General features: G+C 36.3%; 1 protein-coding gene across 1 annotated transcript; it reads left to right on the forward strand.

The window, feature by feature from the left end:
* The first annotated feature begins 563 nt into the window (after positions 1 to 563).
* KLHL31 (kelch like family member 31) lies at positions 564 to 27,537 on the forward strand. The gene is made up of 3 exons (XM_074310638.1): positions 564 to 775; positions 15,962 to 17,165; positions 19,394 to 27,537. Exons 2-3 carry the CDS (start codon positions 15,994 to 15,996, stop codon positions 20,124 to 20,126), a joined length of 1,905 nt encoding a protein of 634 aa, XP_074166739.1. The 5' UTR covers positions 564 to 775; positions 15,962 to 15,993; the 3' UTR covers positions 20,127 to 27,537.
* Positions 27,538 to 27,733: the final 196 nt, after the last annotated feature.

Below are 27,733 nucleotides of genomic sequence, written 5' to 3' on the forward strand. Positions count from 1 at the left end.
ATAAGAGCTAGTATTTATATAGCATTTCAAGATTTGCAAATATTGTTTCATTTTATCCTCATAAGAAACTTGAGAGTTCCAAAAAATAGGTGTTATTCTTATTGCCAATTTTAGAAGGGAAAACTTTGTCTGAAAGAAGCTAAATGGCTTGTCCATGGTCACACAACTAGAGTCTGAGGCAGAATTTGAACTCAGGTCTGCCTGTTGATTAATAACAGAATGCTATAGAACCAGTAAACATCAACTACTCTCCTTACATCTGTCCAATCTATTAATGACAAATAATATCTTCGCAAAGAGCTTGAGGTAATCATCTTATATCTCTGAAGAGCTAATTCTTTTAAATCTATGGGCCACTCCCAACCTCCAGAAACCTTTTCATTCCCCTAAAATATATTCTTATTGTGAACTGAAGTCAATTGATCCCTTGACTTTTAAAAACTGGACAGGTTGAGAAATCCAATTCCTTCCTAGTCCCTCCCTCTGTCCCTGGGTGGCCAGGAGGGGTCATGCTCACTGCCCCAGCGCGCAGTCTCCAGACTCCCTTTTTCAGAGTGACAGGAAAGGGTCACACTAGAAATCGCTGCTGCTGGGGCTTGTCAGGTGGCTGTTGGAAGCTCGGGGTGGGATTTTTCCTTGTTCTTTCTTTCCTTCTGTTTCTCTTTCTCTCCCTCTCCCTCTATCCCTCTCATTCTTCCCTCAGGTTACCCACCAAGAAGAATTCAGTACAGAAGCTTCATTTTGGAACCCTGGGCCAGCACTTGGATAGAGGAGGGTAAGATCTGGGGCTACTCTCTTAGGGGCTGCCTCTTGTATTCTGGGTGTGTGCCTATTTGAGATTAGGGCATATGAGGAAGTTTCATATTTTATTTTTTGTTTTAATTCTGTGATGGCAAGTCCACAGCTGGTGCAAATTAGTCATGTCCGAGATCTACAATTCAAGGCAGGGAAATGTTTCATGTGAAGTCTCAGAGATAAAAAAAATTTTGGAAAACATGAGAGGTGTTGAAACCCAAGTTGGTTGTTGCTTGAAAGACCAAAACTAATTGTGATAGCTGGTGGGAAAGGAAAGAGATAGAATGGTTTTAGAATATTTTTTTTAAATCTCACGTTTCCCACTTACTTTGAAATTCCCATATCTGATCATGCTGAATTTTTCTTCACTGCTTAGCTGACAAAAAAATATATTATCATTGTATCCACCCCCAAAGTACAGAATCTACATCTCTATTTATCAGAAACCAGAGTTTATGCTATTATACAGAGATATCTCAGAATGCAATTAATAGGCTACCACAGGACTCATACTTTAGATGACTGTCAAAAGCATACTTATCAACATGGAGAACAACCCAATTCTTTGGTTCAGCATTTATAAAACATATTGGTTTTGGATTAGCATTTTTTTGTGTGTGCCTCTAAGTTTCTTAATCTAAAGTATGAAGACACATTGCAAAGAAAGGCTCATAAGACATTTAGACAAATGCACCTTAAACCAGACCAAACTTAAAATGGCAAGTTGGGCCAGTCCCCTCCTGTCTGTTACTATTCCTGGAGTTAACTCTGATAGGCTTCAACAGATGCAGCCTTTGGAATGTGGAAGGGAGGGGGCAGAGGGAGCAGCTGATTCACCTCTCCAGCTATAAGACATTTTGGACACTCAACCAGTTCAAGCTTGAGAATGACACTGACACTTTAGCACACATGGCTTCTTATCTTGCCCTAAGTGGTGTCCTATTCTAAGGAACCTCTCCTTTTTCCCTTCCACCTCAAAAAAGCCAAAAGGTAAAGTAACAATCCTTTCCGATGATGGCAAGAAATAAATGTTGTCCTTCATTTTCGAAGAGGACCAAAATGAAATGTTAGAATCAAGTTACAGTGTGTCTGATTGTATTGATCAGATCAATACAAGCTCAAAATGCTCTGCCAGTTAGACACAAATAGTTCATTTACAGGCATGTGAATATATGCAGTATAATGTAATGACAGTAAATTTCCCAAGAAGTTCTAGGTTGAAATCCAGCCTTGGATACCTGTTGACTGTGTGATCCTCATCAAGTCATTTAATTCTTTTTAGTTCTCTAGCAATTCCCATGATTGTGATCTGAACTGGAAAGAAGGTATTGACTTGTATTGTTCTCAGAAGGAATTTCCTCATATGGAAGTTCCCTATTTCAATGAAATTACAGACCTAGTTAGTATCTCTGCTGATAGAAAGAGAGTTTGCTGTTCAACAGAGTCTCTGTTGCTGTTGTTCAGTCGTTTCAGTCATATTTGACTCTTAATGACCCCATTTAGGGTTTTCTTGTCAGCAATACTAGAGTGATTTACCATTTCCTTCTTCAGTTCATTTATAGATAAGGAAACTGAGGTCAATGGGGTTAAATGACTTACCCAGGTAATAAATGTCTAAAGTCAGATTTGAACTCATGAAGATGAGCCTTTCTGACTTCAAACCCAGTCTCCTATCCACTTTGTTACCAAACAGCTCATAGAATACTACATATATACATAGAAACACTAGACATATTCCAAAAGCTTTAGGGCTATCAAAGCTTAAAAGTGCTCTGATACCTTTGGGATACTTTGTATACACAGGTACATGTGAAACATCATAGGGTAATGGAAAAAAGCTGATCTCAGGGTTAAAAAGAACTGGATACAACCTCTTTAGCTTATTGGCTTTATGGCAAATCATGTAAACTCTCAGTGTCCTCCAGATGTTCTCTAAGACTCTAAATCTCAGGAAAGTTGGTGATCCACATAAGTAAGAGGAGTTTCTTCATCTCCAATACTGATAAAACCAAAGATTGTTAGATTCCTAGACCCAGAATTGGAAGAAATTTTAAGATGCCATTTAGTAAAACTGGGTATATTAGTACTAAATAACTAAGTACTAAAATAAATAAATACTAAATAAATGCTTGTTTATTGATTGGTAAGGAAACCCGAGATTCACAAAGAGTGTGATTTAGCACTTATCTCACTAAGTTCAGACCCTTTCAAAAGGCACCATATGTATTGCTAGAATTACTATATTAGGAGCTATGATCAGAAATGTATTTAAAGAAAAAAGCTGTAACATGTGCACTGTCCACACTCTGATAAAATCATCTCAGTTGACAGAGCCAGGTTGAGGGGAATCAATAGGCCTCAAATCGGTCATCAAGTTAGGGAGATGTCTACCCCAAGCTTTCAAAGACTTCCCCTAGTGGAATGGGCAAATGAAAACAATTTGCTCCAACGACTACTTAGGACTATGGAACACTTACTTAGAGCTCTATCAGGCATCAAAGATGCCAAGGTCATCCACTGCATATCAGGCCATGACCAGTAGTCTTGACTTTTGTTTTGCATTGATTCTGAAAGAGTAAAACTGATGAATTTGTGCAACTCTGCCTCACTTAAATCCAATGAATGCACAAGTCAACACATCATCCTATGACATTGCTGTTCCTCATCAGAAAGGAAGGATGAACAACAACAAAAGAGGAAGCAACTTGACTTAAGTGGAATATATGAATATTATTTACTTAAGTATGAAAACTAGAAAGTACTCCTTTTTTTTTTGGTAGGTCCTTGACTCTCTAGAATTATTAAGTCACATTTACAGTAATATCCTTCAATTTAGCATCCTATGGAGACTAAGAGTTCACATTTATAGTTAGTACTTTAAAAGGTTAGCAAAGTACAAGTCCCTTCCCTTCACTGGCCCTCAGTTTTCCCACCCATAAAATGATTAAATTAGACTAGGTGATCTCTCAGATCCCTTCCAGCTCCTAAATCCTTGGGTCATATTTTCTTCATAATAAGTCTGTGAGATCCTTCATATTATTATCACTATTTTATTTCTCCAAAATATTTCTAGTTCATGAGAATGTGTTTTCTTCAATGCTACAGATGGCAATTTCCCCCCTGACTTAACAGAGGATCTTCATGACCTGTTGTGGCAAATATAAAAATAATTAGATAGGTAGACAAGTAAGCAAATATGTTAAACAGATAAGTAAATTAATAAATGGACAAGTAGATAAGTGATAAACAAATAAGCAAATACATATAAGAAATAAATGAACCAAAAAAAGGAGATAAATAATTGAATGGAGAGAGACAGAGGCTAAAAGAATTGGAGAGAGAATCACTTTGAGACCTACTTCTATTTAGGCTAGTCCTCTGATAAACATATTGCCAGTCATGATGACATGTCAGTCTGTCTTTGGGGGGAAAGGGTGCAGGAGAGATTTCATTTTCTCCTTATCTTGCCCAGACTGCAAGTACAACTCAGAACCCAAATCTACTACGGATCAGCATAGGAGTTTTAATCTGCTGTCTACTGCACCTTGGTCAGACTGATGGCCTCCATTTTCAGAAGCTCACCCTATTATTCTAAACTTTAGAAACATGATTAACTTTAGCCCTACTGCAAGTTAGATCTCCCTAACTTCAGTAATTCATCAACTTCAGCCTTTCCAGAAGCAGAATCTATAAGAGTGAGCCACTAGCCCCAGCTTTATGATTTTATTCTGGTTAGTTCCTAGCAGCTAGATACATTAACTGCTCCTGAAAGAAATTCTTCAGTTTATTTATTTGTATAAGAACAGGCTTTTTAACCATTTGTAGTGCACTCTTAGTCTTATATTCTGAGATCTGGATAAAAGATTCATTTACCTTACCCTCTCCTTCATGGTATTTTCAACTTTGGAGAGAGTCCTCTCACTCTCTAACATTCCATATTCAAGAGGCTTAATCTCTTTAAATGAGCAGAGGAAACATTTCATCTGAGGGATAACTTGCATCAAATTACATCTAGGACACAGGTGCTAGCATAAATTTATTCTCAGTGATTTATCTTTGAGAATTTGTTGAGAAATGACAACGAATTGTGGTCAGTGATCAAACCAACTAATCTGAACAATGTGGTAATATATGAAAATTCATGCCCTTCATTGTGTTTTATAATACTTTGTGATGCCAATAGAGCCATAAATGTTACAAACAAGGCCAAAATGTCTATGTGGTAGAAGAGATTCTTGACCTTACCACAGACTCTCTTTGGTAGTCTTATAAAACCTAGGCTTATCTTCTTAGAATAACACTTTTAAATATATAAAATAAAATAAATTCTAAATTATGAAATAAATGGATAATGTATTATATTTTTATAAGTGTAAATAGTAGAAAATAAAAAAAATATATAAAGGAAACAAATTATATGCAATTATATGCATGTGATAAAAGTTGCTCCACAAGCAAATAGCAATCCTTGATACATATCTGCTGCTGTAAAGACTCCCTTTACCATACTTTCTTCTATTACTTTTGGAGGTATATAATAAATGTGGGCAACTGGGTGGCACTGTGGATAAAGTGAGGGGGCTGGGAGCAAAAAGACTTACCTTCTTGAGTTCAAATCCAGCCTCAGATACTTACAGTTGTGTGACCTTGGACAAGTCTAAGTTTGCCTAAGTTTCCATATCTGTAGAATGAATTGGAAGGGAAATAATAAGCCTCTCCTGTATCTTTACCTAAATAGGGTTACAAAGAATCAGACACAACTGATATGACTGAAAAACAATAAATGTGGATGTCTCAAAGTCATGGTAGATATTTATTACAAGCATCTATTTTTTAAAGAATAAAACTGAATGAAGTGAGCCTATAGCTTCATTGATAAAGTTCTGCTTCAAAATGGTTTTAGTAAGTTACCTGGGACACAAAAATGTTAAATGATTCGACCAGAATCACACACTTAACTAGTATTGTGTCACACTTGAACCTAGTATTTCCTGACTCCTGATTCTATTTTTAAATTAAGTATTCTGTTATTAATTACATACTGTTAATATAAACTTAGTAATCTTAAAATGACATATGAAATAAGCAACAATCCCACATGATAATAGTTGATATTTTTATAGCACTTATCTACATTATCTCATTTGAGCTCCATAGCGGCCATCTGAGGCAAGGCATGTTATTATTACCATTTTATAGAAATTGAGGCCCAAGCAGAATAATAAATAAAATCCAACATAATAGCTAACACATTTGTAGTTTTGAATAGACATTATCTCATTTAAACTCTACATTAATCTATGAGGCAATAACTACATGTGTTATTATTCCCACTCTATAGATGAAGAAACTATAAGGATCAAAGAAACAAAATAAGGAATAAAGACCTTGATATCTCGCATTTATGTAGCTTGAATTTACATTATCTCACTTGAGTCTCATCTAGATCTTGAGTAATAGTTATTATAGTCTATAGATGAGGAAACTGAAACTTGGAGAGATGAAATGACTTTTCCAAAGTTACTCAGGTATTAAATATCAGAGGCAAGGAAAGTTTAGCTCTTTTAACTAGAATTTACATAAGATTTATAAAACCCCTTTTAAACATCATCTCATTTTTTTCTTCACAACAACCCTGGAAGGCAGGTGCAATAGATGAGGAAACTGAGGCAGAGAGAGGTTAAATGCATTACCCAAGAGCAAAGTGTCTGAGGTTGAATTTGAACTTAAATCTTCCTAACTTCAGGTTCAAACTCTAGTTCAAATCTAGGTCTTACCTTCCCCAAGCCTAGCACTCAAATTATTGTCAGACTGCCTCTCAACCTTCTAAACTTCAAAGCACTTACTTCAAAAGTTTGTTGAAAGGGAAAAATATGCGTGGAAGTTTTAAAAATATCCCGTTTGTTTTTGCATTTTCATTACATATTTTTTTTGACATATTGTTTCTCAGTTACTTTTGCCATTAGGAGTCTAAGCCTAAAGACTTGGAGCATTGCAGCCTTCCTGAGGGCAAAAGAGAACTCCAACCCTATTTTGCTTTAGAAAATGTGCTTCTGGTCATGGATAATCTGTCCCTTTACCCCCCCTTTATTTTAAATTTTACTGATACCCAATGACTATAGTCATTTACATATATATATATATATATATATATATATATATATATATATATATATATATATATATATATATATATATATATATATATATATATATATATATATATATATATATATATATGTACCCTATGTCCTGAATTGATACCTCCCCCCAGCAAATAAAAACACCAAGCAAAAATGATCACAGTTGACATTTCATCACCATAGTAACCCACATCTCTATCCAGAGGAAGGAAGTGTGGCAAATGAAAAGTTTGAGAGATGTAGTTTATGGATAATTAATCATTTTATTAATTCATGCTAGTGATCCATTTGGCTATTTTTTTCTAAACCAAAGGACCCTCATGCTTAATGCTTAAATGTCTTTGGAAGTATCAAGAGAATGAATATCATAATGAGATGTGGATTTCTTATAATGAAGGGCTAGGGAAAGTAACTGTCAGTCTTGATTAAAGAAAATTATTTATACCTATACCACCCTGTTTAGGATAATCTAGAGAAAAGGGGGAAATCCATTTTCACCCAGGGCTATCTGACTAAAACACAATCAGCCAGAATTCACCAATTCACCAAAACTAGAATTTCTTTGCATTTTGATCAGATCAGAGTTTTTCCATTTCATCTTATCACCAGCCCTGCCCTTCAAAGACTGACTGGGGATAACAAGGACTGATTTCTGAATAAGCATATAAGAAAGGGGAAAATAGTACCAATTAAATAATTGGTTTTCAATATAAGAAAGAAATAATCATTTTTCTCAAAAGAGTGTGTGGTCTTTACTCTTCCGGTTGCAACCAAAAGTGTTCATGGAAATTCATCTGAGTTTGTTTACTTTTTAATATTGTTTTCACTTACTTATTATAGTAAAAAGCTCATTTCCTCCACCCAAGCAGACCAACCATTTTCTGTAACTTCTAGTCTTAGAGAGTTGCCTGGGTCCTTGAGAGGTAAAGTGACTTATCTAGAATCACAGAACTAGGATGTGGAGGAGGCAGGGTCTCTAATTTTAAAAGGTGCAAAAGGTATATGGAATCTAATCTGAGATTAGAGGAATTTCCAAAATCCACTGACTTGGGACAACAATTTGGGATTTGGGAGCTTAAGTTACAGCTAGTCAGTAACTTGAGCAAGAGGCCAGTGGTGCTTTAAAAAATTAAAAAAAAAATATTAAAGGCTGATATGCATGCATATAATCAGTCTATAAAACCCATCTTCACTGGTGCTAAGCAAGGAAGTGCCTCTTTCTTCTTTCATACTATCCCTTGGGCTGGCCTTCTGTGACTGCTTTCCCCTTTGAAAATTGCCCTTAATATTTACTTTAGTCTGATTTCATCTGATCCAAGTGTTCTGAAGTTGTTACTTGTATATATGGAGCATATAAGATTTGTATATACATGTATATATTATATATGTGTATATATGTATGTATGTATTTGTATATAATGGCAGGAAGGACAGGGGTATTTTTTGTTTTAAGTTTATATTCATCCCCCTGCACTTATTTAAGGTAACTAGACAACCTACAAGCTAACTAGTCCTATTTGTCCTTTATGAGATCTTAGGTTTTGCTGTTACCAGAACTCCTGATCCCTCAAGTAAACAGGGAATCACTGTCGCTGATATAGGGTACTGGATACCAAGCAACAGTGACCATTTACCCTGACTATTGCCAGATCCTCTAGTCTCCTTGGGCTGTTGCCCATCATGAATTGAACAAGACCATGAGATGGGGACAGGGCAAGAACTAAGATGATGCAGGTGATAAGAGGCAAGGGGAAGGAAAGGTGAGTGTAGGGGGGTGGGGTGTAAGGATGGAGAATTACTCAGGAACATAGAGAAAGTTGTAACAACTAAGGAACTAAAATATGCACCAGGGCTTAATGCAGGGATTTTGTACTTCAAGGAGCAAAAACTGTTATAGGGTATGTGATAATGCCTAGAGAAGAGGCCATCTCTCTTTTCCTACAAATGTCATAAACAAGTGAAAGAACACCTACAGCTAAAGGATTTGGAGCTAAAAAGGTGCTTAGAGTCTATCCCTTTTATTTTATTAATGAAGGAAGTGAAGCTCAGGGAGATTAAGTGCATGGAACAATATTAACATCTAGTATTTATAAGGTACTTTAAGTTTCACAAAAGTCTTTACAAATATTATCTCATTTGATCCTCACAAGGACCCTGGGTTATTATTTTTGTTATTATTATTATTATTTGCCTCATTTTATAAATGAGAAAAATGAGGCAAACAGGTGTAGGTGACTCACCCAGGGTCACATAGCACCTGAGTCTGGATTTGAACTCAGGATTCAAATTTTATCTTAAATTTCTTTATTTAAATTTCTTTAATTAACCTCTTTATTTAATCTTTAATCTCCTTATTTTAGATAGGACACCTAAGTTTAGAATGTTTAATTGCTCAAGGTTGCAGTGAGTGGAAGAAAATGAATTCTGCTCCTCTATTTCCAAGTCAAGCTGTGCTCCTCATATATCACAGTATAGTTAATAATCCTCCATGCCACCTCGATGTTTCCATTCCAGCTATCGGTTGAGGAAACTGAGGTAAAATGACTTGCTCTCTACTAAGAAGCAGATTCTAGAATGCAGTATTTCAGCAGAAATTCTTGGGCAGTCTTGTGGATGTGGTCATTGTTCTTCCTCCTCCTCCTCCTCCTCCTCCTCCTCCTCCTCCTCCTCCTCCTCCTCCTCCTCCTCCTCCTCCTCCTCCTCCTCCTCCTCCTCCTCCTCCTCCTCTTCTTCTTCTTCTTCTTCTTCTTCTTCTTCTTCTTCTTCTTCTTCTTCTTCTTCTTCTTCTTCTTCTTCTTCTTCTTCTTCTTCTTCTTCTTCTTCTTCTTCTTCTTCTTCTTCTTCTTCTTCTTCTTCTTCTTCTTCTTCTTCTTCTTCTTCTTCTTCTTCTTCTTCTTCTTCTTCTTCTTCTTTTTTTTTGGCTGAGGTAGTTGAGGTTAAGTGACTTGCCCAGGGTCACACAGCTAGGAAGTGTTAAATGTCTAATGTCAGATTTGAACTCAGGTGCTCTTGACTTCAGGAATGGTATTCTATCCACTGTGCCACCTAGCTGCCCCTTTTTTGTTCTTGTTCTTGTTCTTCTTGTTCTTCTTCTCCTTTTCCTCTTCCTCCTCCTCCTCCTTCTTCTCTTCTCCTTTGTCCTTCATCTTGACTTGTTTATAAATTGTATTTAATGAGGCAGAATTGCTCTAGATTTATAACCTTTTGACTCTATTAATACAAACTCATAACTTCTGAGCCTCAATTTCTTCATCTGTAAAATGAAAAACATGGGATTTAATGGTTTGTAAGCTCCCTTCTATTTCTAAATCTATGATACAATGAAATGCTATATTTCCTTCAAGTTTCATATGTCTTCTATAAAGACATTTCTATCCATCCTAAGACCTCTCCCATGTGATATTTCCCTTCTTTTCCATTTCCCCTTATCACTGTATATAGCCTATATCAGGAGATAGCATGGCATGATGGAGGGCAGGGCTTGATTCTGGAGTCAGGAAGACCTGGTTTCAAAAGCTGCCTCACTTATGAGGTAGGTGACCATAAAGTATTTAACCAGTCTTGACCTCATTTTCCTCATCTATATTGTGGTGATTGTGCCATTTTTCAGTTGTGTCTGTCTCTTTATAATCCCATCTGGGGTTTTCTTCTCAAAGATACTGACATAATTTGATGGCTCCCTCTCCAACTCATTTTATAGATGAGGAAACTGAGGCCAACAGGGTGAAGTGACTTGCCGGGTCATATAGCTAGTAAGTGTCTGAGGCTAGATTTGAACTCAGGCGTGGTGCTCTATCCACTGTACCACCTAGCTGCATTACTCATCTATAAAGTAGAACTACTCTCTAAAGTAGCACATATCTCTAATGAGAGAATTATGGCTTTTGCTTTGCAAACTTTAAAACATTATATTTATAAATGTATATATAGATATGTATATCTATATATCTATATAATAGCTATCTTTATTAAGTTGCATCACATAATTTTATATTGTCTTACCTTACGTTTAGGATAAGTATATTTTCTAAAACAAAAATCAGAACAGATAGTCTGACCAAGAATCCTTTTATAAAACTTTTGAATTGCGCTAGAAAATCTGGGACATATGATTTTACAATATTTTATTTCTTTCAAGTGATTGTGTAATTATAGAGTTGTCTCTCAAGGAGCCATAGTATAGTGAAAAGAACACTAGACTTTGAGTTAGGAAAGACTTTGCTTTGAATCATTCTTCCCAAATTTACCTACATCATGGACAAATAACTTTTAGCAATATAAGCTTCAGTTTTCTCTGCTACAAAATGAGGATTTGATTACCTGTAACGGAGACAGCTAGGTGACTCAGTGAGTAGAGCTCTAGATCTAGAATCAGGAAGTCCTGAGTTTAAATCCAGCCTTAGACACTTAATAACTGTGTGACCCTGGTCACTTCACTTTATTTGCCAGAGTTTCCTCACCTGAAAAATGAGTTACAGAAAGAAATGGCAAATCCTTCCAGTATCTCTGACAAAGTAAAAAAAATCCACATGGGATCACAAAGAATTGGAAACAACTGAACAAAAACAACGTTAAGATTTACAAAGTGCCTTGTAAATTATCTTATTTGATTCTCTCAACAATCCTGTAAAGTAGATGCTAGTAACATTCCCATTATACTCTTCAGGAAACTGAGGCTGAGAAAGGTTAGTAGGTTGCCAGAGGTCAAATAGCTGGTTGAGTGTCTGAGGGAGGATTTGAATGAAGGTCTTCCTGCTTCCTAGTTTAGCACTTTCCTTTGTACTACCTAGCTGCCTCAAAGTAAGTATTTGCAGTAGAATATAATTGGAATTGATTTTTTAAAGCAGATTGTCTATTATAATAGTTTGAAAAATATTTAGTTTAACTTATCAACACATTTTCATTGCCATGAAATTCTATGGCCTCCTTTCCCAAGAGAAGATGAAATTTATCTTTAAATTAAAGTATTCATTTTTATTGACCATAAAATTTATGGTGACCTCTTTAGTCACAGGCAAGTTTGGAAAAGAGGTAGGTTATGTGGCCTGTCTGTTCCTCCAATAAGTACTCCTTCCTTAGAGTAAGACCCTGGCCTCAAGTCCCAATCCCCTCCCATATATAGTAATAGTAAATAGTAAATTTTAATAGTAATAGTAGTAGTAAATAGTAATAGTAAAAGCACCTTACCAAAACAGTTAATTCTTGCTGCTAGAGCGGCCATAACTGGTGGATTGTTGAAGCTTAGGGATTCTAAGCTATAGCAGGGCTTCAAATCCATCATGAGTCTGAAATAAGATTAGCACCAATATAATGAACTCTTGGGAGCAGAGGGCCACCAGATTCCTAAAGCGGAGTGGTGAACTGGCACAGGTCATAAACTGAGCAAAACTTCCCTGATCATCAATAATCGGATCCGGCTGGTTCGGAGACATTGCATTTCCCATACTGGTGAGATTAGTACACTAAGTAGCAAAAAATAATTTTAAAAAACCTCAATGAATATTCTAAAAATGAAAGGAATCTAATCACATTATAATCATTTCATGGCTGAAGGGAAGGGATTGCCCTTCTGTTATATTATAATTGCTCAATAACACTCATTTTTAAAAATATTAAAAGGCCATGTATTTTAGAGTTAGACCTGCTTTCATATTGCAGAAGCCCAGAGAGGAAGAGTGATATAGCCCAGATAGAAAAAGGTATTCTGACTCCAAAGTTAGTGGTTTTTTTTAATCACTTCTCAAAATTAAAAATTTCTTTGGTAACATCCTAGATATAATGTCCAGTAGAGTGCAACAGGGATGTATAGTTCTAGCCTGCTTAACATTTTTTTCAATATTTTGGTTAGAAACTGAAAGGCACAAGTATTAGATCTACAGAAGACATGAAGTTTGAGAGCCATGGGGAACACATGGAGAGCAGCTGGCACAGGGAGCTAATACAATGTATGCCAAAGCCAGGAACAGAAAATTTGACCAGCTAGAACACAAAATTTGACCAGCTAGACCAATGGACTGAATCTAATAAAATGAAATCTAATAGGAATAAATTTCTTAGACTTGAGTTCAAAAATTAGACTGGACAAACACAAGATGGTAGAGATATGTTTAGATACTAGTTTGTCTGAGAATTATCTGGGATCAGAAGTTCAAAATGAATCAATATAAATAGTCCCAATGAGCTTAGGATCCATTCAAATGCATAGTTCCCAGAAATATGGCCATGACTATACTCTGAACCAATCAGCTCACATAAATCTAGTGGTTGCAGGCAAAGAACAGTTATAAACTAGAAAAATGTACAAAGGATAGCAACCATTATTGGGAAGAGCCTCTGTTCTTGCCATGTCACAATAAATTGAAGGAAATGGGAGTGTTTAAACTAAAGAAGACAATTCTCAGGGGAACACAATAGCTAATCATTTATTTGAAGGGCTGCCAAGTGGAAGAAGGATTGATCTTGCTCTGTTGGCACTAGGGAACAGAGATAAGAACAATCCATGGGAAGTTCTTGGAGACAAATTTAGGCTCAATAAAGGGGAAAACCTCAAGAAAATGGGTTCCCCTTCATCTTAGGTCTTCACTTAGGGGCTGGATATACCATTTATTGGGTATGTTAATAACAGGACTTATTTTTGAGGTAAGGATGGGACTGTATGGCCATTGAGGTCTCTTTCAACTCTAAAATCTGTGATTCTGTAATTCAAAGAAACAGTTGGATAGTGGATTGAGTGCCAGAACTAGAGACAGGAAAACCTGAATTAAAATCCAGCTTCAGACACTTTTGAGATAACAGTGGGGCAGTCATTTAAACCTCTGTTTGCCTCAGTTTCTTCATTTATAAAATGGGCATAATTATAGTACCTACCTCCCAGAATTGTTTTGAGGATCCAATGAGATCATAATTATAAAGCACTTAGCACAATACCTGATATATAAAAGTACTATATCAATGATCATAGAATTTTAGTCTTAAGTGATCATAGAAATTATCTAATCCCTCTATTGTAGAGGGCCAGAACTCTGGAGAAGTATACTTGAAACAAGGATACTTACAAGGTGTTAACTCAGTGTGATCGATGAGAAAATGGTTCTTTAGTTTACATATATTTAATATGGTGATGGAATGGTTCTCTAGTTCACACATGTTCAGTATGCTGTAATGATGTAATTGTAATAGGATATTTAAGGGCTGAGAGAACTTGGGACACAGTCAAGTCAGAGTGAATAGACTGTGAAGGAAACAGACTATGAAGGAGATAATAAAGACTTTAGACTCTATTCATGACTAGCCTGGTAGTGGCCCTCCTGCCTTCATCACTTCTCCACCTAAAGACCAAGGACTATGGCTGATCCAAGGTCCTCCAGAAAGCTAGCCCAGACATTACACTCTATGGCTAAAACAGACTGTTGGGGCCAAAAGTAGCTCTATTGACCCTGAAAGATGGCTTTTATTATACTATTAGTCACACAAACATACACACACATACTGCTTTTTACTTTCTCAGCCAACTTTCATGAACTTGTCACAAGCTTCTTGTGGATGCCATGAATTATCACCTACCTCCCTACCACAAAACACATTGCTGTGGAGGCACACCAGAATCGGAGGGGGCTTTTGAGCTCTATAGACAGGGTATAATAAAATGCCTGCTGCTTCTGTTGTGTGACTACTGCCAGGTGTCTTGCCAGGAGAATTAGAATAGCTTGTAGTTCTACTTTAAATTGAATATAATGTAATTATATGCTTAAATTCATTTAACCCACCCATAGGAAATCAGCCCAGATCCCCCTTTAACATGGCCCTCTTCTCAGCCTCACCCAGTTTCAGGGTCCTATTGGGATAGATGACTATTAAAATTCATAGCTTTGAACCCCCCACAGATATATCTCTTTATACTTCACCAAGCCAGATAATACTTAAATTCAAAGCAAAGACATTTAATTAAAAGAGATTGGCAAGATATTTATAAGGAATTAGGTATCAAATGGTTTCTTTGATCATTCCCAAATACTATATGCCAATACCATACTTTTATAAATAATAAACAATTACTGAAAGAGTTGGGGCTAGAACTAGGCCATAACTGGGGTGGGGAAATAAAGCTTTGCCCTAGGGCACTAAATTTAAATTGTACTGCAATTTAGAAAACACCAATTATACTTACCCTCCTTCAGTTCCCAATTGTAGGGAACTAGTCAATTCCAGATCATTCCTTAAGAATCCCCAATGTAGTAACTGTAGAGGGTTATTTCATGGAAAGGTATTAAGGGAATCTATTACAGCACAAGTATTGGTAATGCTATTTACTTGGCACAGTAACTAGAACAACAGCATTGCTGTTAACGTCTCTCAATACTACAATCCTTTCTATTGTCTGTGCTAATAAAAGGATAGTCTTGTTGTGACTGTGATTTTTCCTCTATGTCTCAAATTCCATACCCACTTCTTTTGGAAGACTCCCAGAAACTTTTTTTTTTTTGGCTGAGGCAATTGGGATTAAGTGACTTGCCCAGAGTCACACAGCTAGGAAGCATTAAGTGTCTGAAGTCAGATTTGAATTCAGATTCTCCTGACTTCAGGGCTGGTGCTCTATCCACTGGACCACCTAGCTGCCCCAATTCCCATATACTTTTAAACTGTGAGCACTAGTAGCACATTATCCCATCTGAGTCTACTCTGGATAATATTGCCGTGTTTCAAAATCCATATACAGGGTGTTTAGAAGTGTACTTCAAAGAGAATTTCCTTCAATAAGCAGGGATCTCTCAACTCCATATTTTAAAGAAACATGGGATTTGTATACAGATATATCTTCCTACTTTTTCCCACTCAAAATAAAATTTATAATTCCTGCAAATCATACTAGGTATGATTTAAACTTAAACCATAAATACTCATAAATTGGCATATAATATAGTAAAACTGAAGGGAGGAGCCATGTTATTCCATTATCTGAAAGAGAAAGTGTTTATTTTTTAACTGAATCTATTCATTTGGTTTTTGTTCACTTGTTTGTTTAGCAAGTTCTTGCCTGTGACATCCTGTTGCAGTCATGGCGCCCAAAAAGAAGACTGTCAAAAAGAACAAAGGAGAGGTGAATGAGATGACAATAATTGTAGAAGACAGCCCACTCAATAAACTAAATGCTTTAAACAGTTTCCTAGAAGGAGGCAATGGATTGAACTGTATCTCATCTGAAGTGACCGATGCCTCCTATGGACCCAACCTCTTGGAAGGATTAAGCAAAATGAGGCAGGAGAACTTCCTCTGTGACTTAATCATTGGCACCAAAACCAAATCCTTCAACGTGCACAAGTCAGTGATGGCCTCCTGTAGTGATTATTTTTACAACATATTAAAGAAGGACCCTGCCACTCAAAGAGTCGATCTCAATGATGTGTCCCCAGTTGGCCTGGCTACTGTGATTGCATATGCCTATACTGGAAAGCTGACTCTTTCCTTGTACACAATAGGAAGCATCATTTCTGCTGCTGCCTACCTTCAGATCCACACCCTAGTGAAGATGTGCAGTGACTTTCTGATACGAGAAATCAATGTTGAGAATTGTATGTATGTTGCTAACATAGCAGAAACCTATAACTTAAAAACTACTAAAGCAGCTGCCCAGAAATTTATCCGGGATAACTTCATCGAGTTTGCAGAAACTGACCAGTTTCTAAAACTTACTTTTGAGCAGATCAATGAACTCCTGGTAGATGACGACCTGCAGCTGCCTTCTGAGGTAGTCGCATTCCAGATTGCAACCAAATGGTTAGAATTTGACCAAAAGAGAGTAAAGTATGCTGCTGATCTCTTGAGCAATATTCGCTTTGGTACCATTTCTGCTCAAGACCTAGTCAATTATGTTCAATCTGTACCCAGGATGATGCAAGATGCAGATTGTCACAAGCTTCTTGTGGATGCCATGAATTATCACCTACTTCCCTACCACCAAAACACATTGCAATCTAGGCGCACCAGAATCCGAGGGGGCTTCCGAGTTCTAGTCACTGTTGGGGGGCGGCCTGCTCTCACTGAAAAGTCCCTTAGTAGAGACGTCTTGTACAGGGACCCTGAGAATGGATGGAGCAAGCTTACAGAAATGCCTGCCAAGAGTTTTAATCAGTGTGTGACTGTGATGGATGGATTTCTGTATGTGGCTGGGGGAGAAGACCAGAATGATGCAAGGAACCAAGCCAAGCATGCAGTCAGTAATTTCTGCAGGTAAATGATCTCTCATTATGAAATGAAAAGGTTAATATTGTAGATAAATAGTCCTTATGTAGCAATTTGCTGTGCCATGCGTGGCTTACCTCAGTTCATAGAATCAGAGAATGAAAGACCAATAGAACAGTTTTTGTTTGTTTGTTTGTTTGTTTGTTTTGCTGAGGATTAAGTGACTTGCCCAGGGTCACACAGCTAGGAAGTGGTATCTGAGACCAGATTTGAACTCGTTGTCCTGACTTCAGGACTGGTGCTCTATCCACTGTGCTACCTAGCTGTCCCCCCCCCCCCCTTTTTTTTAAAGGAAAGCCAGAGTTGAACACATTGACTAGGACATTAAGAAGATAACTCCTGATATGTTGTTTTTGTGGTTGTTTTAAAAGATAGATAGTTGATGCATCCAATATCTAGCAAAGAATCTAGAACATAGTTAGTGCTTTCTAAATCCTTAAATCACAAGAACAGCAAATCATGTGTGAATAGTGGTAGCTTTATAAAACCAAGAGGAATTATTGAAGCAAGAAAGGGAGAAAGGATTTCCAAAAGAAGTATAGGAATATAGGAAAAAAGCAATAGAATGTTTCACATCCTAGGTGAGCACACCTGGGACAGCTGATATTTCCTGGAAGACTTTATATTCTGAATTCTTGCTGTTAGAAATTCTTCCAAAGCTGAATACAGATTGCATTTGCTAGATAATGGGAGAGAATAGGCAATAACTTTATACAGAGAATGTCACTATACTTTTAATAAGGGAATGGGAATTCCCAGGTCCTAAACCTATTGTGCAAGTTTGTGAGGATTCCTAGGAATTCATGTTTTCCCTAGAGGTTCTATTGGTTTTATATGATTGGGATTGATAGACCTAGCTGAGAGACACCATGGGCAGGGACAAAGCCAATATTAGAACTTGAACTATGAGAGATAATGAGTTGCTCTTCAAGCCTACCTAACTTATACAAGAAATATCTTTGCTGATCTGTTCTCCTTTCCATATGGCAGCAACTACAAAAGAAGAAACTATTCTATTTGAAAAATATTTTTGTTCTTTCTATTTCTTTATGGTTTTAATAAGCATTTGTACTCTGTACATAGTTTTACAAAGGGATTGTATGGGGCAAAGATTAATGTGAATAATAATTTCTATACCCATACCAGTTTTGTGCCAGTCAATCCTACACAGGTGTCCAAAAAAAGGGAATTTTGGTGCATATTATGCAAGCAGTTACATATTTGCTCTGATTAAAGACCAGAAAAGATGTCTTTTAATCAAATAGCCTTACATACTAAGAAAAAAAACAAACCATTTTATTCTCTCTTTTTAAGGTTTATAATATATATATATATATATAAATATAAAATCGAACTAGTTGAAAGGCCAGGGCATGATAATAGGCACAGGAAGCATGCAAAGTTCTGAGACTGAAAAAATGATACACTCCAAGAAAAGTTTTCCCTCTGGATTGGAAGAGGATTGATAATTAGCTATGAATGGGTGGATGTTTATAGGAACACAAAATTAAGGGTGAAAGTGAGAGATCTGTCTTCCTTCTTTCCACTGCCCATAAATATCCAATATCTTCCTGAAACCTCACTGAAATATAAAAGTTACTGTAAATGAAGATAAACTGGACATCTATTTTTGTCAGAGCTCTTTTCCAAGGTGTTGACCTGAGGAGGGCCAGTCTCTGTTGACAACTCATGAGGAGGTTATATATCCCCCCAGAAAATAAATTTCTTATACCTAGTCATTGATGGAATGGATAAAGCATTGAATTAGTAGTAAAAAGTTGTTGAGTTGTTTTTCAATCGTATTGGATTCTGTGAGTCAGACCCATTTGGGGTTTTCTTGGCAAAAATACTGGGCTATTTCCTCCTGATTAAAAAAAAAAACCCACTTGGATTTAAACCCCAGTTCTGCTACTTATAAAATAAGGGGATTGGATTACATTATCTTTGAGGTACCTTGCTACTCTAAATCTATGAAGCTTTTTTTTTGGGGGGGGGGGACGGTTGTTAACTTGTTTTTGCTCTCTTTATCAGTTAGTGTCATGATTTGTTTTTAATAGTGTGGGAAGTGGGGCATAAGCAAAGAAGTCGACACAATGGATTCTTTTCCTAATCTCTTTTCCATGGATATTGAACCGACAAGGTTTAAAATAGCTTAAATTCCTCAGGAACAACAGAGAAGAGTAAGACAACATTTTTTTTTTTTTAAACATTTTCAGATATGACCCACGTTTTAACACTTGGATACACCTGGCAAGCATGAACCAGAAACGCACTCATTTCAGCCTCAGCGTGTTCAATGGGCTTCTTTTCGCAGTAGGTGGACGCAACTCAGAAGGCTGCCTGTCTTCCATCGAATGTTACGTGCCTTCCACAAATCAGTGGCAGATGAAGAAGTCTCTGGAGGTGGCGAGATGCTGCCACGCCAGTGCTGTGGTCGATGGCAAGATCCTAGTGACGGGAGGCTACATCAATAGCGCTTATTCCCGTTCAGTGTGTATGTATGACCCTGCTAGCGATGACTGGCAAGATAAGTCTATCCTTAGCACTCCAAGAGGCTGGCACTGCGCCATCTCTCTCAGCGAGAGGGTCTATGTGATGGGGGGGAGCCAGGTAGGGCCCAGGGGGGAAAGGGTGGACGTGATCCCCGTAGAGTGCTACAATCCTTATACAAGTCAGTGGAGTTATGTAGCTCCTCTTCAGACTGGAGTCAGCACAGCCGGGGCTTCAACACTCAATGGGAGGATTTACTTGGTGGGAGGCTGGAATGAAATAGAAAAGAAATACAAGAAGTGCGTCCAGTGCTTCAATCCCGACCTTAACGAATGGATTGAGGACGATGAGTTGCCAGAAGCAACTGTGGGAGTTTCATGCTGTACTATTTCTATGCCTAACAATATGGCCCGGGAATCTAGGGCTAGCTCAGTGTCCTCTGTACCAGTCAGCATTTAAATGTAGTGAAAATGAAGAGAAAAGATGCAATTAAATAGCTATGTTATTAACACTTTGGCCACAAAAAAATAACCACAAGATACAGCGTATAAACTTCCCCTATCATGATTGTATTTTAGAATATAATAATGAGCCAAGTAAGAGGTAGAGGCAGAGAAGTAGAGTCCGAGGTACTGGGTTTACAAGCCAGCTTGGCTACTTACCTGCCGGTAAGGTCTTGGGCCAGTCACTGAATCACCTGAGATCTCATTTTCCTCAGATCTAAAATGATGGGGTTTGGATAAGGTAAGCGGGAAGGGAAGGAGCACCTCCAACGTGCCAGACATTATACTATATGCTTTATAAAAATCATCTTATTTGATTCAATTCAATTCAATAAACATTTATTCAGCACTTGCTATGTGTCAGGCACTGTGATGTGGTTTACAAATATCTCATCCGAGATTCAATTCTATACTATTTAATAAACACTTATTAAACGGCTGCTATTTGCTGGGCACTGAGCTAAAGGCCCAGGATACCAAAAGATGCAAAATAATCCCTGTCCTTTTATGATCTAAATAACAGTGACCTGCAATTTCCCTGTCAAGATATTTCAAAATCTCGAATGTCATTTAATCTACTGATTAGCAGATTCCGGTGACTGATTGGAATTTGAACAAAAAACCAAAAACAAAACCAGGGTTTCAGCCAAAGTAGTAAAGAGGAAATAGTTCCCAAAATGGCCACTGGGAGGCAGATATGTCTAGATTTATTGCTGGAACTCTGAATTTTCCAATTCAATTCTGACTTTGCATTAAAGTTTAAGAATAATTTTGCTCACCTATACCTGCATAGAATTGGTCCACTTCTAGAATATTTTAAAATATTTCATTTATTTGTATGCATATTTTATACTATCAGTCAATACGTTGTTGCACATTAGATAGAAAACAAATGTTTAATTACTACCCATGGAAGCAAGGAATTCATTCCTGCACAAAAGTTACTCTGGGATTTTCTCCATTCTAAACAATTTCAGTTGTGCATATGGTACTTATATGTCTATTTATTTATTTATTTTGGAAGATTCATGTGTCCCCTTATCTCTCTTCTATACTTTTCCCAGCTATTTCTGGAAAAACTTGAGGAAACTTGGTCATAACTTAATAGTGCAATTTTATATTCCTACTTAGGGCTAAGTAATGGATATCTTGCCAGTCTATATCTAAAAAACAACCAAAAACAATCAGGATCCATTACCTATTCTTCAAAATGGGGTCTGCCTTATTCAAGGCTAACCAGACAAAATCATAGATAAGTTTTGACTTTGAAGTTCCTGATTTGTCTTTATGAATTCTTTCCTCCATTTGTTGGCCTGTGGCACCACTTCTTCTTCCCAAATTCAGGCAAGTGCAGTTTCTTCTCAACTAACCAAACCTGCCTCAGAAAAAGGATCCAATATCAACCAATTACACCTCAGTATGAATTTGTCAAAGAAGCAATGTGCGATAGTGACTCGAGAGTCAGATTTAGACTCAGAAAAGCTTGGGTTCAAGTTTCACTCCTGAAACATAGTGGTTATGTCAGCCTGGAAAAGTCACTTAACTTCTCAGTGCTAGAGTCCATTCTCCAAATCTATAAATTCTAGAGAATATTTACTGGCACTGGTTGAAAGATCCCTTACTATGGAGTTTCCTATACAATTAAATATATTCCTTTACAATGAAATAACAAATCCAGTCCCTGTTTCCATGAATTTGACAGTACAATACTTCTAATTATAAAATGAGAAGTTTTTATACTCCCAGAACAAGGTTTAAAAAGCATGTGACTATCCACTGGAGTGCCAAAGCTTTACCACTTGTAACCTGACTTTGCACTTATGGATCCTTGACTGCAAGATTCTTTAGCATTATAAATACACTTATTTTTAAGAAATAATATTTTAAAGTGTGATTCATTGTCTTCCTACATTCTGTACCCCATATAACTGCCAACTTTGCTATCCCTAGTTTGTATGATGGCAAGACCTTAAATCACATGATTACTGAGTCTTAAAAAAAAGTTTTTAATTTACTACTTAGATGAAAAGCTATTTTATAGGTTTTTTTTTCCCCTTTTACTGTTTAAACATATTGACCTCTTTTTTACATATATGAAAAGATTAATACAAATTCTAGGCTGCTTTGGTTTTTGATGCATAAAGCTTAGCAATTCAAAGGATTTCCATATGAATCACAGAATTTGAGAACTGGAAGGGGCCTCAGCAGCCATCTGGGCTAACCTATAACTAGAAGGAAGTAACAGTATAATGTAACTGACAGGTGGTCATCCAGCTTCTGTTCAAAGACCGCATGAGGCAAAACATTCCTTTTTTAGGCAGTTATAATTGCTAGAAAGTTTTTTCTTGACATCAATCCTAAATTTTCCTTTCTGTAACTCCTACCTATTGCTTCTGTTTCTGCTCTCTGGGGCCAAGAATAATTCTAATCCCCCTCCAAATATGCCAACAGTACAAATATTTAAACACAACAATCACTGTTCCTACTGACTCTTCTCTTCTTCAGGCTAAATATCCTAAAATCTGTTCATCAGTTTTCAAAAGATAGATTCGAGGCCATTCACAGTCTTGCTTATCCTTCTCTGGACACTTCAGCTTATCAATGCCCTTAAAGTAACAGTGGTGTCATTCTTAAATTTTAGTTTTATTAGTGATATGCTATTCTTTCCCGTTTGAATCTTTAGTACGACTGCTCCATTTGTTTTCTGAAAGGAAAAACATGATATTTCTAAAGAAATATTAAAATTATCCTTGTCTGTTTTAAAGCATCTCCCTAGTTATTTCTGCCCCAAATTTGTTTTGTGAATCAATGTAGAAACAATTTATTGCATATAATCTCATTTTCTTATACAATTGCCAAATTCTAAATCATTCAAGGGACAAATTGTAATCAATTGATATCATTTTTTATTGTTCACTGTTCATGTTTGGAATGTGCTCAGAATTCTACTTTCGTTGTTTTCGAAAGAAAATGTCTTCTTCAATTATGAGCTATGTGTAATAAAAAAAATGCTTACAGGGTTAAATGTGAAGTATATAAAAAATTCTAATTGTATTTCCATTCATCCCTGTCCTACCTTGTATTAGATTGTTGCTAGAAATTTGGACATTTCTTAATTGTTGTCATTTTTCTTAATTTATTGACCTGGAAAAACAGGTTTATACTTTGCATTTTCATGGGTCTTTGTAATGTTGTCCCTTTATGGTATTCAAATCTCTCAACATTTAATTATATCACCTGAAAAAGGGTCTGTGATTTTAAAAATAGTCTAAATTCAGAAAGGATGTAACCAACTAAGTATATTGGCTCTGGTTCTCCCCTCAAATATAGCAGCCCTGGGAAACTTTTCCAAACACAATTTCCCTTGACTTCAAAGAGAAGTTCTGCTTCCTTGGCAACTTGGCTGCCAGGGCTGAGTTATAAAACAACATTAAAAATCAGGCTTGTTGAGCAAGCTAAGTATCTAAAATGCTTTAAAATCACAGATGGCTCATACTATGTCAACATTTTTGCTTAGCAGTAATGGCAATGGTGGAGGAAATGGGGATTTTATGAAGTTAGCACAGTGGCTGGCATATTAAAAAACAAAAAACAATGGGGCATATTAAAAGAAGGACATGCCACAATGATGGTTTTTGAGTAGCACTTTATAAATGGTCAGTAGAGGGAACTAGGGGTACTCTGGAATGGATGCAAAATAGCAAACCTGAGCAGCAGTGTTTCCAAATTCAACAAAGGTATATGAAGCCTTCACACTAAGATAGCATACATTATTAGTGTAAGGATATCGAGCATTTATATAGTGTTTTAAATTGTTTTATACATGTCTCAATTGATCCTCAAAATAACATTAAGGTAAATATTACTATTATTATTATTATTCCCACTTTCTAGACAAGGAATCTAAGACTCAAGAGAGATTAAAGGACTTACCAAGATCACAAAAAGAGTAACTGTCTGAGACAGAATTTGAACTCCAGTCTTCCTTAGTCCAAATCCAGTGTAATACATACTGTGCTATCTTAGATCACAGTTATAGGGCAGTGAAAAACTGGCTACGTAATGAAACAATATGGTACAGAAAAAGAAAGAACACAGGCTCTAGTGTCAGAAGACTCCTCTGATGCTTATTATTGTGGTCCTCAGTTTCCTCATCTATAAAATTATTTATTTGACTAGATGGCTTCCTTCTAGCTATAGACTTGCAATTCTCCAAAGTTGGGATAGATAGTGAGCATGTGATTTCTTTGGTATAGGAAGCTCCCATGTGAGGGCATTACTTCTACCATTGAAGACTGGCCTTTCCCCACAACTTTAAATCATAGAGAATTGTGTCTGGAAAACAGAGGGGAATATGTGACTTACCCAGAGTCTTACATCCAGAATGTATCAAAGGTGGAGTTTGTACCCGTCTTCCACTACAATTTCACAATCCTACAAATTAGACTGGAAAAAATGTCCTCTCTATTCTTATCTGCATCTCTTGCTGAAGAAATCATTTCAAAGCATTGTAAGATTCCTGGATATAGACCTAAATTCACTTCTTGGAAGAAAATGTCACTGATGATTGCTTTTAGTATCTTTTTGAGAACAGACCAACTGTGCATGAATGAGGTCAGAGCAACTAAACTAAACTAGAATAATATTTAATTTAGAGACCTCAAGAAGTTGCTGTAAACCTCATTATTGCTCCCTTAGGAATTCTGGGCCTTGCTAAACTTTGCTTGATATGTTGTTTCCCTCAAATTTGAATGCAGCTTCCTTGAGAGCAGAAGCTGTCTAGCCTTTTTTGTTTGCACTCTCCAGAACTTAGCACATTGCTTGGCACATAGTGAATGTTTGATCAGTACTTTTTCAATCAATCATTCAGGCAATCAATCAGGTGGGTTAAACATCTCAAAGCTCTAGATTTCTTACCTAAGTTTCATAAATAGCACTTTCAAAAGATCTTAGAAAGGAAGAAACAGTGAAATCAATGATACCGTGGTTCTTAAGAGAACTCTAAATCAAATCCATCCCAATCCAACATAATCAACATCTATCTCCTAAGTTAACAAACATTTATTAACCCCTTGTCACATGCTAGAGTCATAAACACCCCATGTCCACTCTAATTTCTACTACCCTTCCTCTTATTAACTAATGCCTGATTGGATAAGTGATTGGAGTTTATTGGCAAATGTCTAGGATCACTCTTCAGATAAACATAGCTGGAAAAGCAGCAATCAACCTTAAGCACCACCAATGCTATAAATTCTTCCCTCAGATTCTTTCAATCAGTGAATTCCCATATTCATAGCCCATAGATTTCATTTTTCAAAAAAAAGTTATTTCAGCACAAGCCATAATAGCTGCTGTAAGGAGATTATGTTGTCTATCCTAGAATTCTTGATGTATCCAGTGACAGGTATTTATGTAGAATATGAGTGTACTCCTGACAGACTCAGGGTGGTATCTTGTTAAGATAGGAAAAACTGTTAAATGAAGGCATGCTAAGAGGATTTCCCTAGTTCTTGCCAATAGGGAAAGATCCCGCTGACTTATAGGGATTCTTGCAAACAGAAGAGGTTCATGGCCTTGGGATAAAACAAGAAGCATGTCTTGTAAGATTGTTGTCATCTTAGAAGGGGATAAGAAGAAATGGTGAAAGTGGAATTCTTTCACGTATAAATAGATGATAATGGATTAGTTTGTGGGAAAGAACTGGCAGTTGGTTTCTGTGGTGAAAACTGAGATATACTTGAGTTGGATAAACCATATTAAAATACTAATCCCCCAATTTACAAATTTCCAGTATGAAGACTCAGAAAGCATCCATAGTTGTACTTTGTAGTTTCCCAGTATATTATTATCCTGTAACTTGCTTCAACAAGTAGGTTGCTGAAATCAAGACAATTATGAATTGGAATGTTATAACTACTGGCTTAATTCACTCAGAGTGAGCAGGAAATTGTGTAAATTGAATGTTCAGGTTTTGAAAGCTATAATACAGAACCCCATAAGAGAAAGCAAGTTAACATTTGTCATTGTTTCTTTCTGATTTGTTTTTTGACAGATATATAAAGATGTAAAGCAGAGAATGTATGTGTTTTACTTATTAGATGATAACTGGAGGAAAAGCACATATTTTTAGTACAGTGTTCTTCAGGATGATTTGGAAGATTCTCTTTGAGGTTTCTTTTCTTTTTCCTTTTTAAAAAATTTCCCAACTAGAAATTGCTCCATTTTAGTTATGACTTAACCCTTCATGCAGTTATGTTGTCAGGTGTTAAGGGGCCAATCAATCATTCTTTCTTATGAAAAACACTTGCTTATATGTTAGGAAAACTGGCAGTTTGTGTTTGGGGTAACATTTGAGTAAATACACTGAAAACAACATTATTTGACATACAAAGAATAAAATTCAAGCTTTTCTTTCTTTGACTTAATGGGAAATGGAAGAAAGAAACTTCTATCCTGAAGCATGGGAAATTACCAGAATCAAGGAACTAATGGATTCTATACATGTTTAGTAATACTATTTAATATCTATGTACTTTCCTTGGGTCGATTGGATTCAACAAAAATTTATTAAGCAGCCAGACTAAGGGAATGTAAGTGAATGAGGAAGGGAGAAATGATTCTAGAAGAAGGGGGGGTACTGAAGATTACAAAGATAAAGTTAAATCCTTACCCTCGAGGATGTAATTAGGGAGATGAGAGGGGTACATATATGGTTAACCAAGTAGAATAGAATGTGTACAATGTGCTACATGGAATTCCAAAAGAAAGAGAAAGATTTGGTGCTAAGGCTTTTCTTTTTTTTTTTTTTAAGTGAAAAGTATTGGCCAAAGTCATTGAATGAAGTGTTTTTGTTTTGTTTGGGGGTTTTGCTCCACTGTATTAAGAATGATTGTGAGTTTTGATGAGGAGTGATTTCAGAGTCACTTTATTTTAGGTTCTGATTAGAAAATGATAAAATGTTATAAAATGTTGATTGAGGTTATAAGAAGAGAAAGGATAATATAGTTAAAAATTGTGTGAATTAATGCTACCAAATGCATTTGTAAATATGAATGTAAATAAATAATTCCCTAGAAATGTGCAAGTATAAACAGATCAATTCTTCGCTTTCTGTACTGGCCAATTACTTCTTTAAAATTCAGAAAAGTGCCTAGAAGAAACAAATCATTTCAACTGTACGTAGTTTTTTTTTCCTAGCTATAACTAAATTAATTCATGTAACTTCCTCTTTGAATCTGCCTGGGTTTAGGGGAATAAAAATCTCTGCTAGACTAATAAAGTTTACCAAACTCCAGAATAAATATGAATGACCTTCCAAAATGTTAGATGTGTATACCTGAAATAAAATTAATTTATTTGGTAAATCTTCACAAACATGTCTATTTTTATATGACTCTGGTACTACAAAATAAAACTTACACAGTATTACATAACCTTTTCATCATCATTAAAATTATGTTCAATAAGAACTGAAAAAATGTATGAGGATCACTCCAATTTTATTTATTTATTTGGTAATAAGGAATTTTTGTCTCTGGTATCATTGAAAATGAAACAGGA

Source organism: Sminthopsis crassicaudata, chromosome 4, assembly GCF_048593235.1.
Source record: "Sminthopsis crassicaudata isolate SCR6 chromosome 4, ASM4859323v1, whole genome shotgun sequence".
NCBI classification, from domain to species: domain Eukaryota; kingdom Metazoa; phylum Chordata; class Mammalia; order Dasyuromorphia; family Dasyuridae; genus Sminthopsis; species Sminthopsis crassicaudata.

What these genes read in the sequence shown, in the direction of transcription:
- KLHL31 (XM_074310638.1), top strand. Translation starts at nt 15,994, where the DNA reads ATGGCGCCCAAAAAGAAGACTGTCAAAAAGAACAAAGGAGAGGTGAAT. An exon ending in GCAGTCAGTAATTTCTGCAG is followed by an intron (nt 17,166 to 19,393) that starts GTAAATGATCTC and finishes AAACATTTTCAG; the next exon opens with ATATGACCCACGTTTTAACA.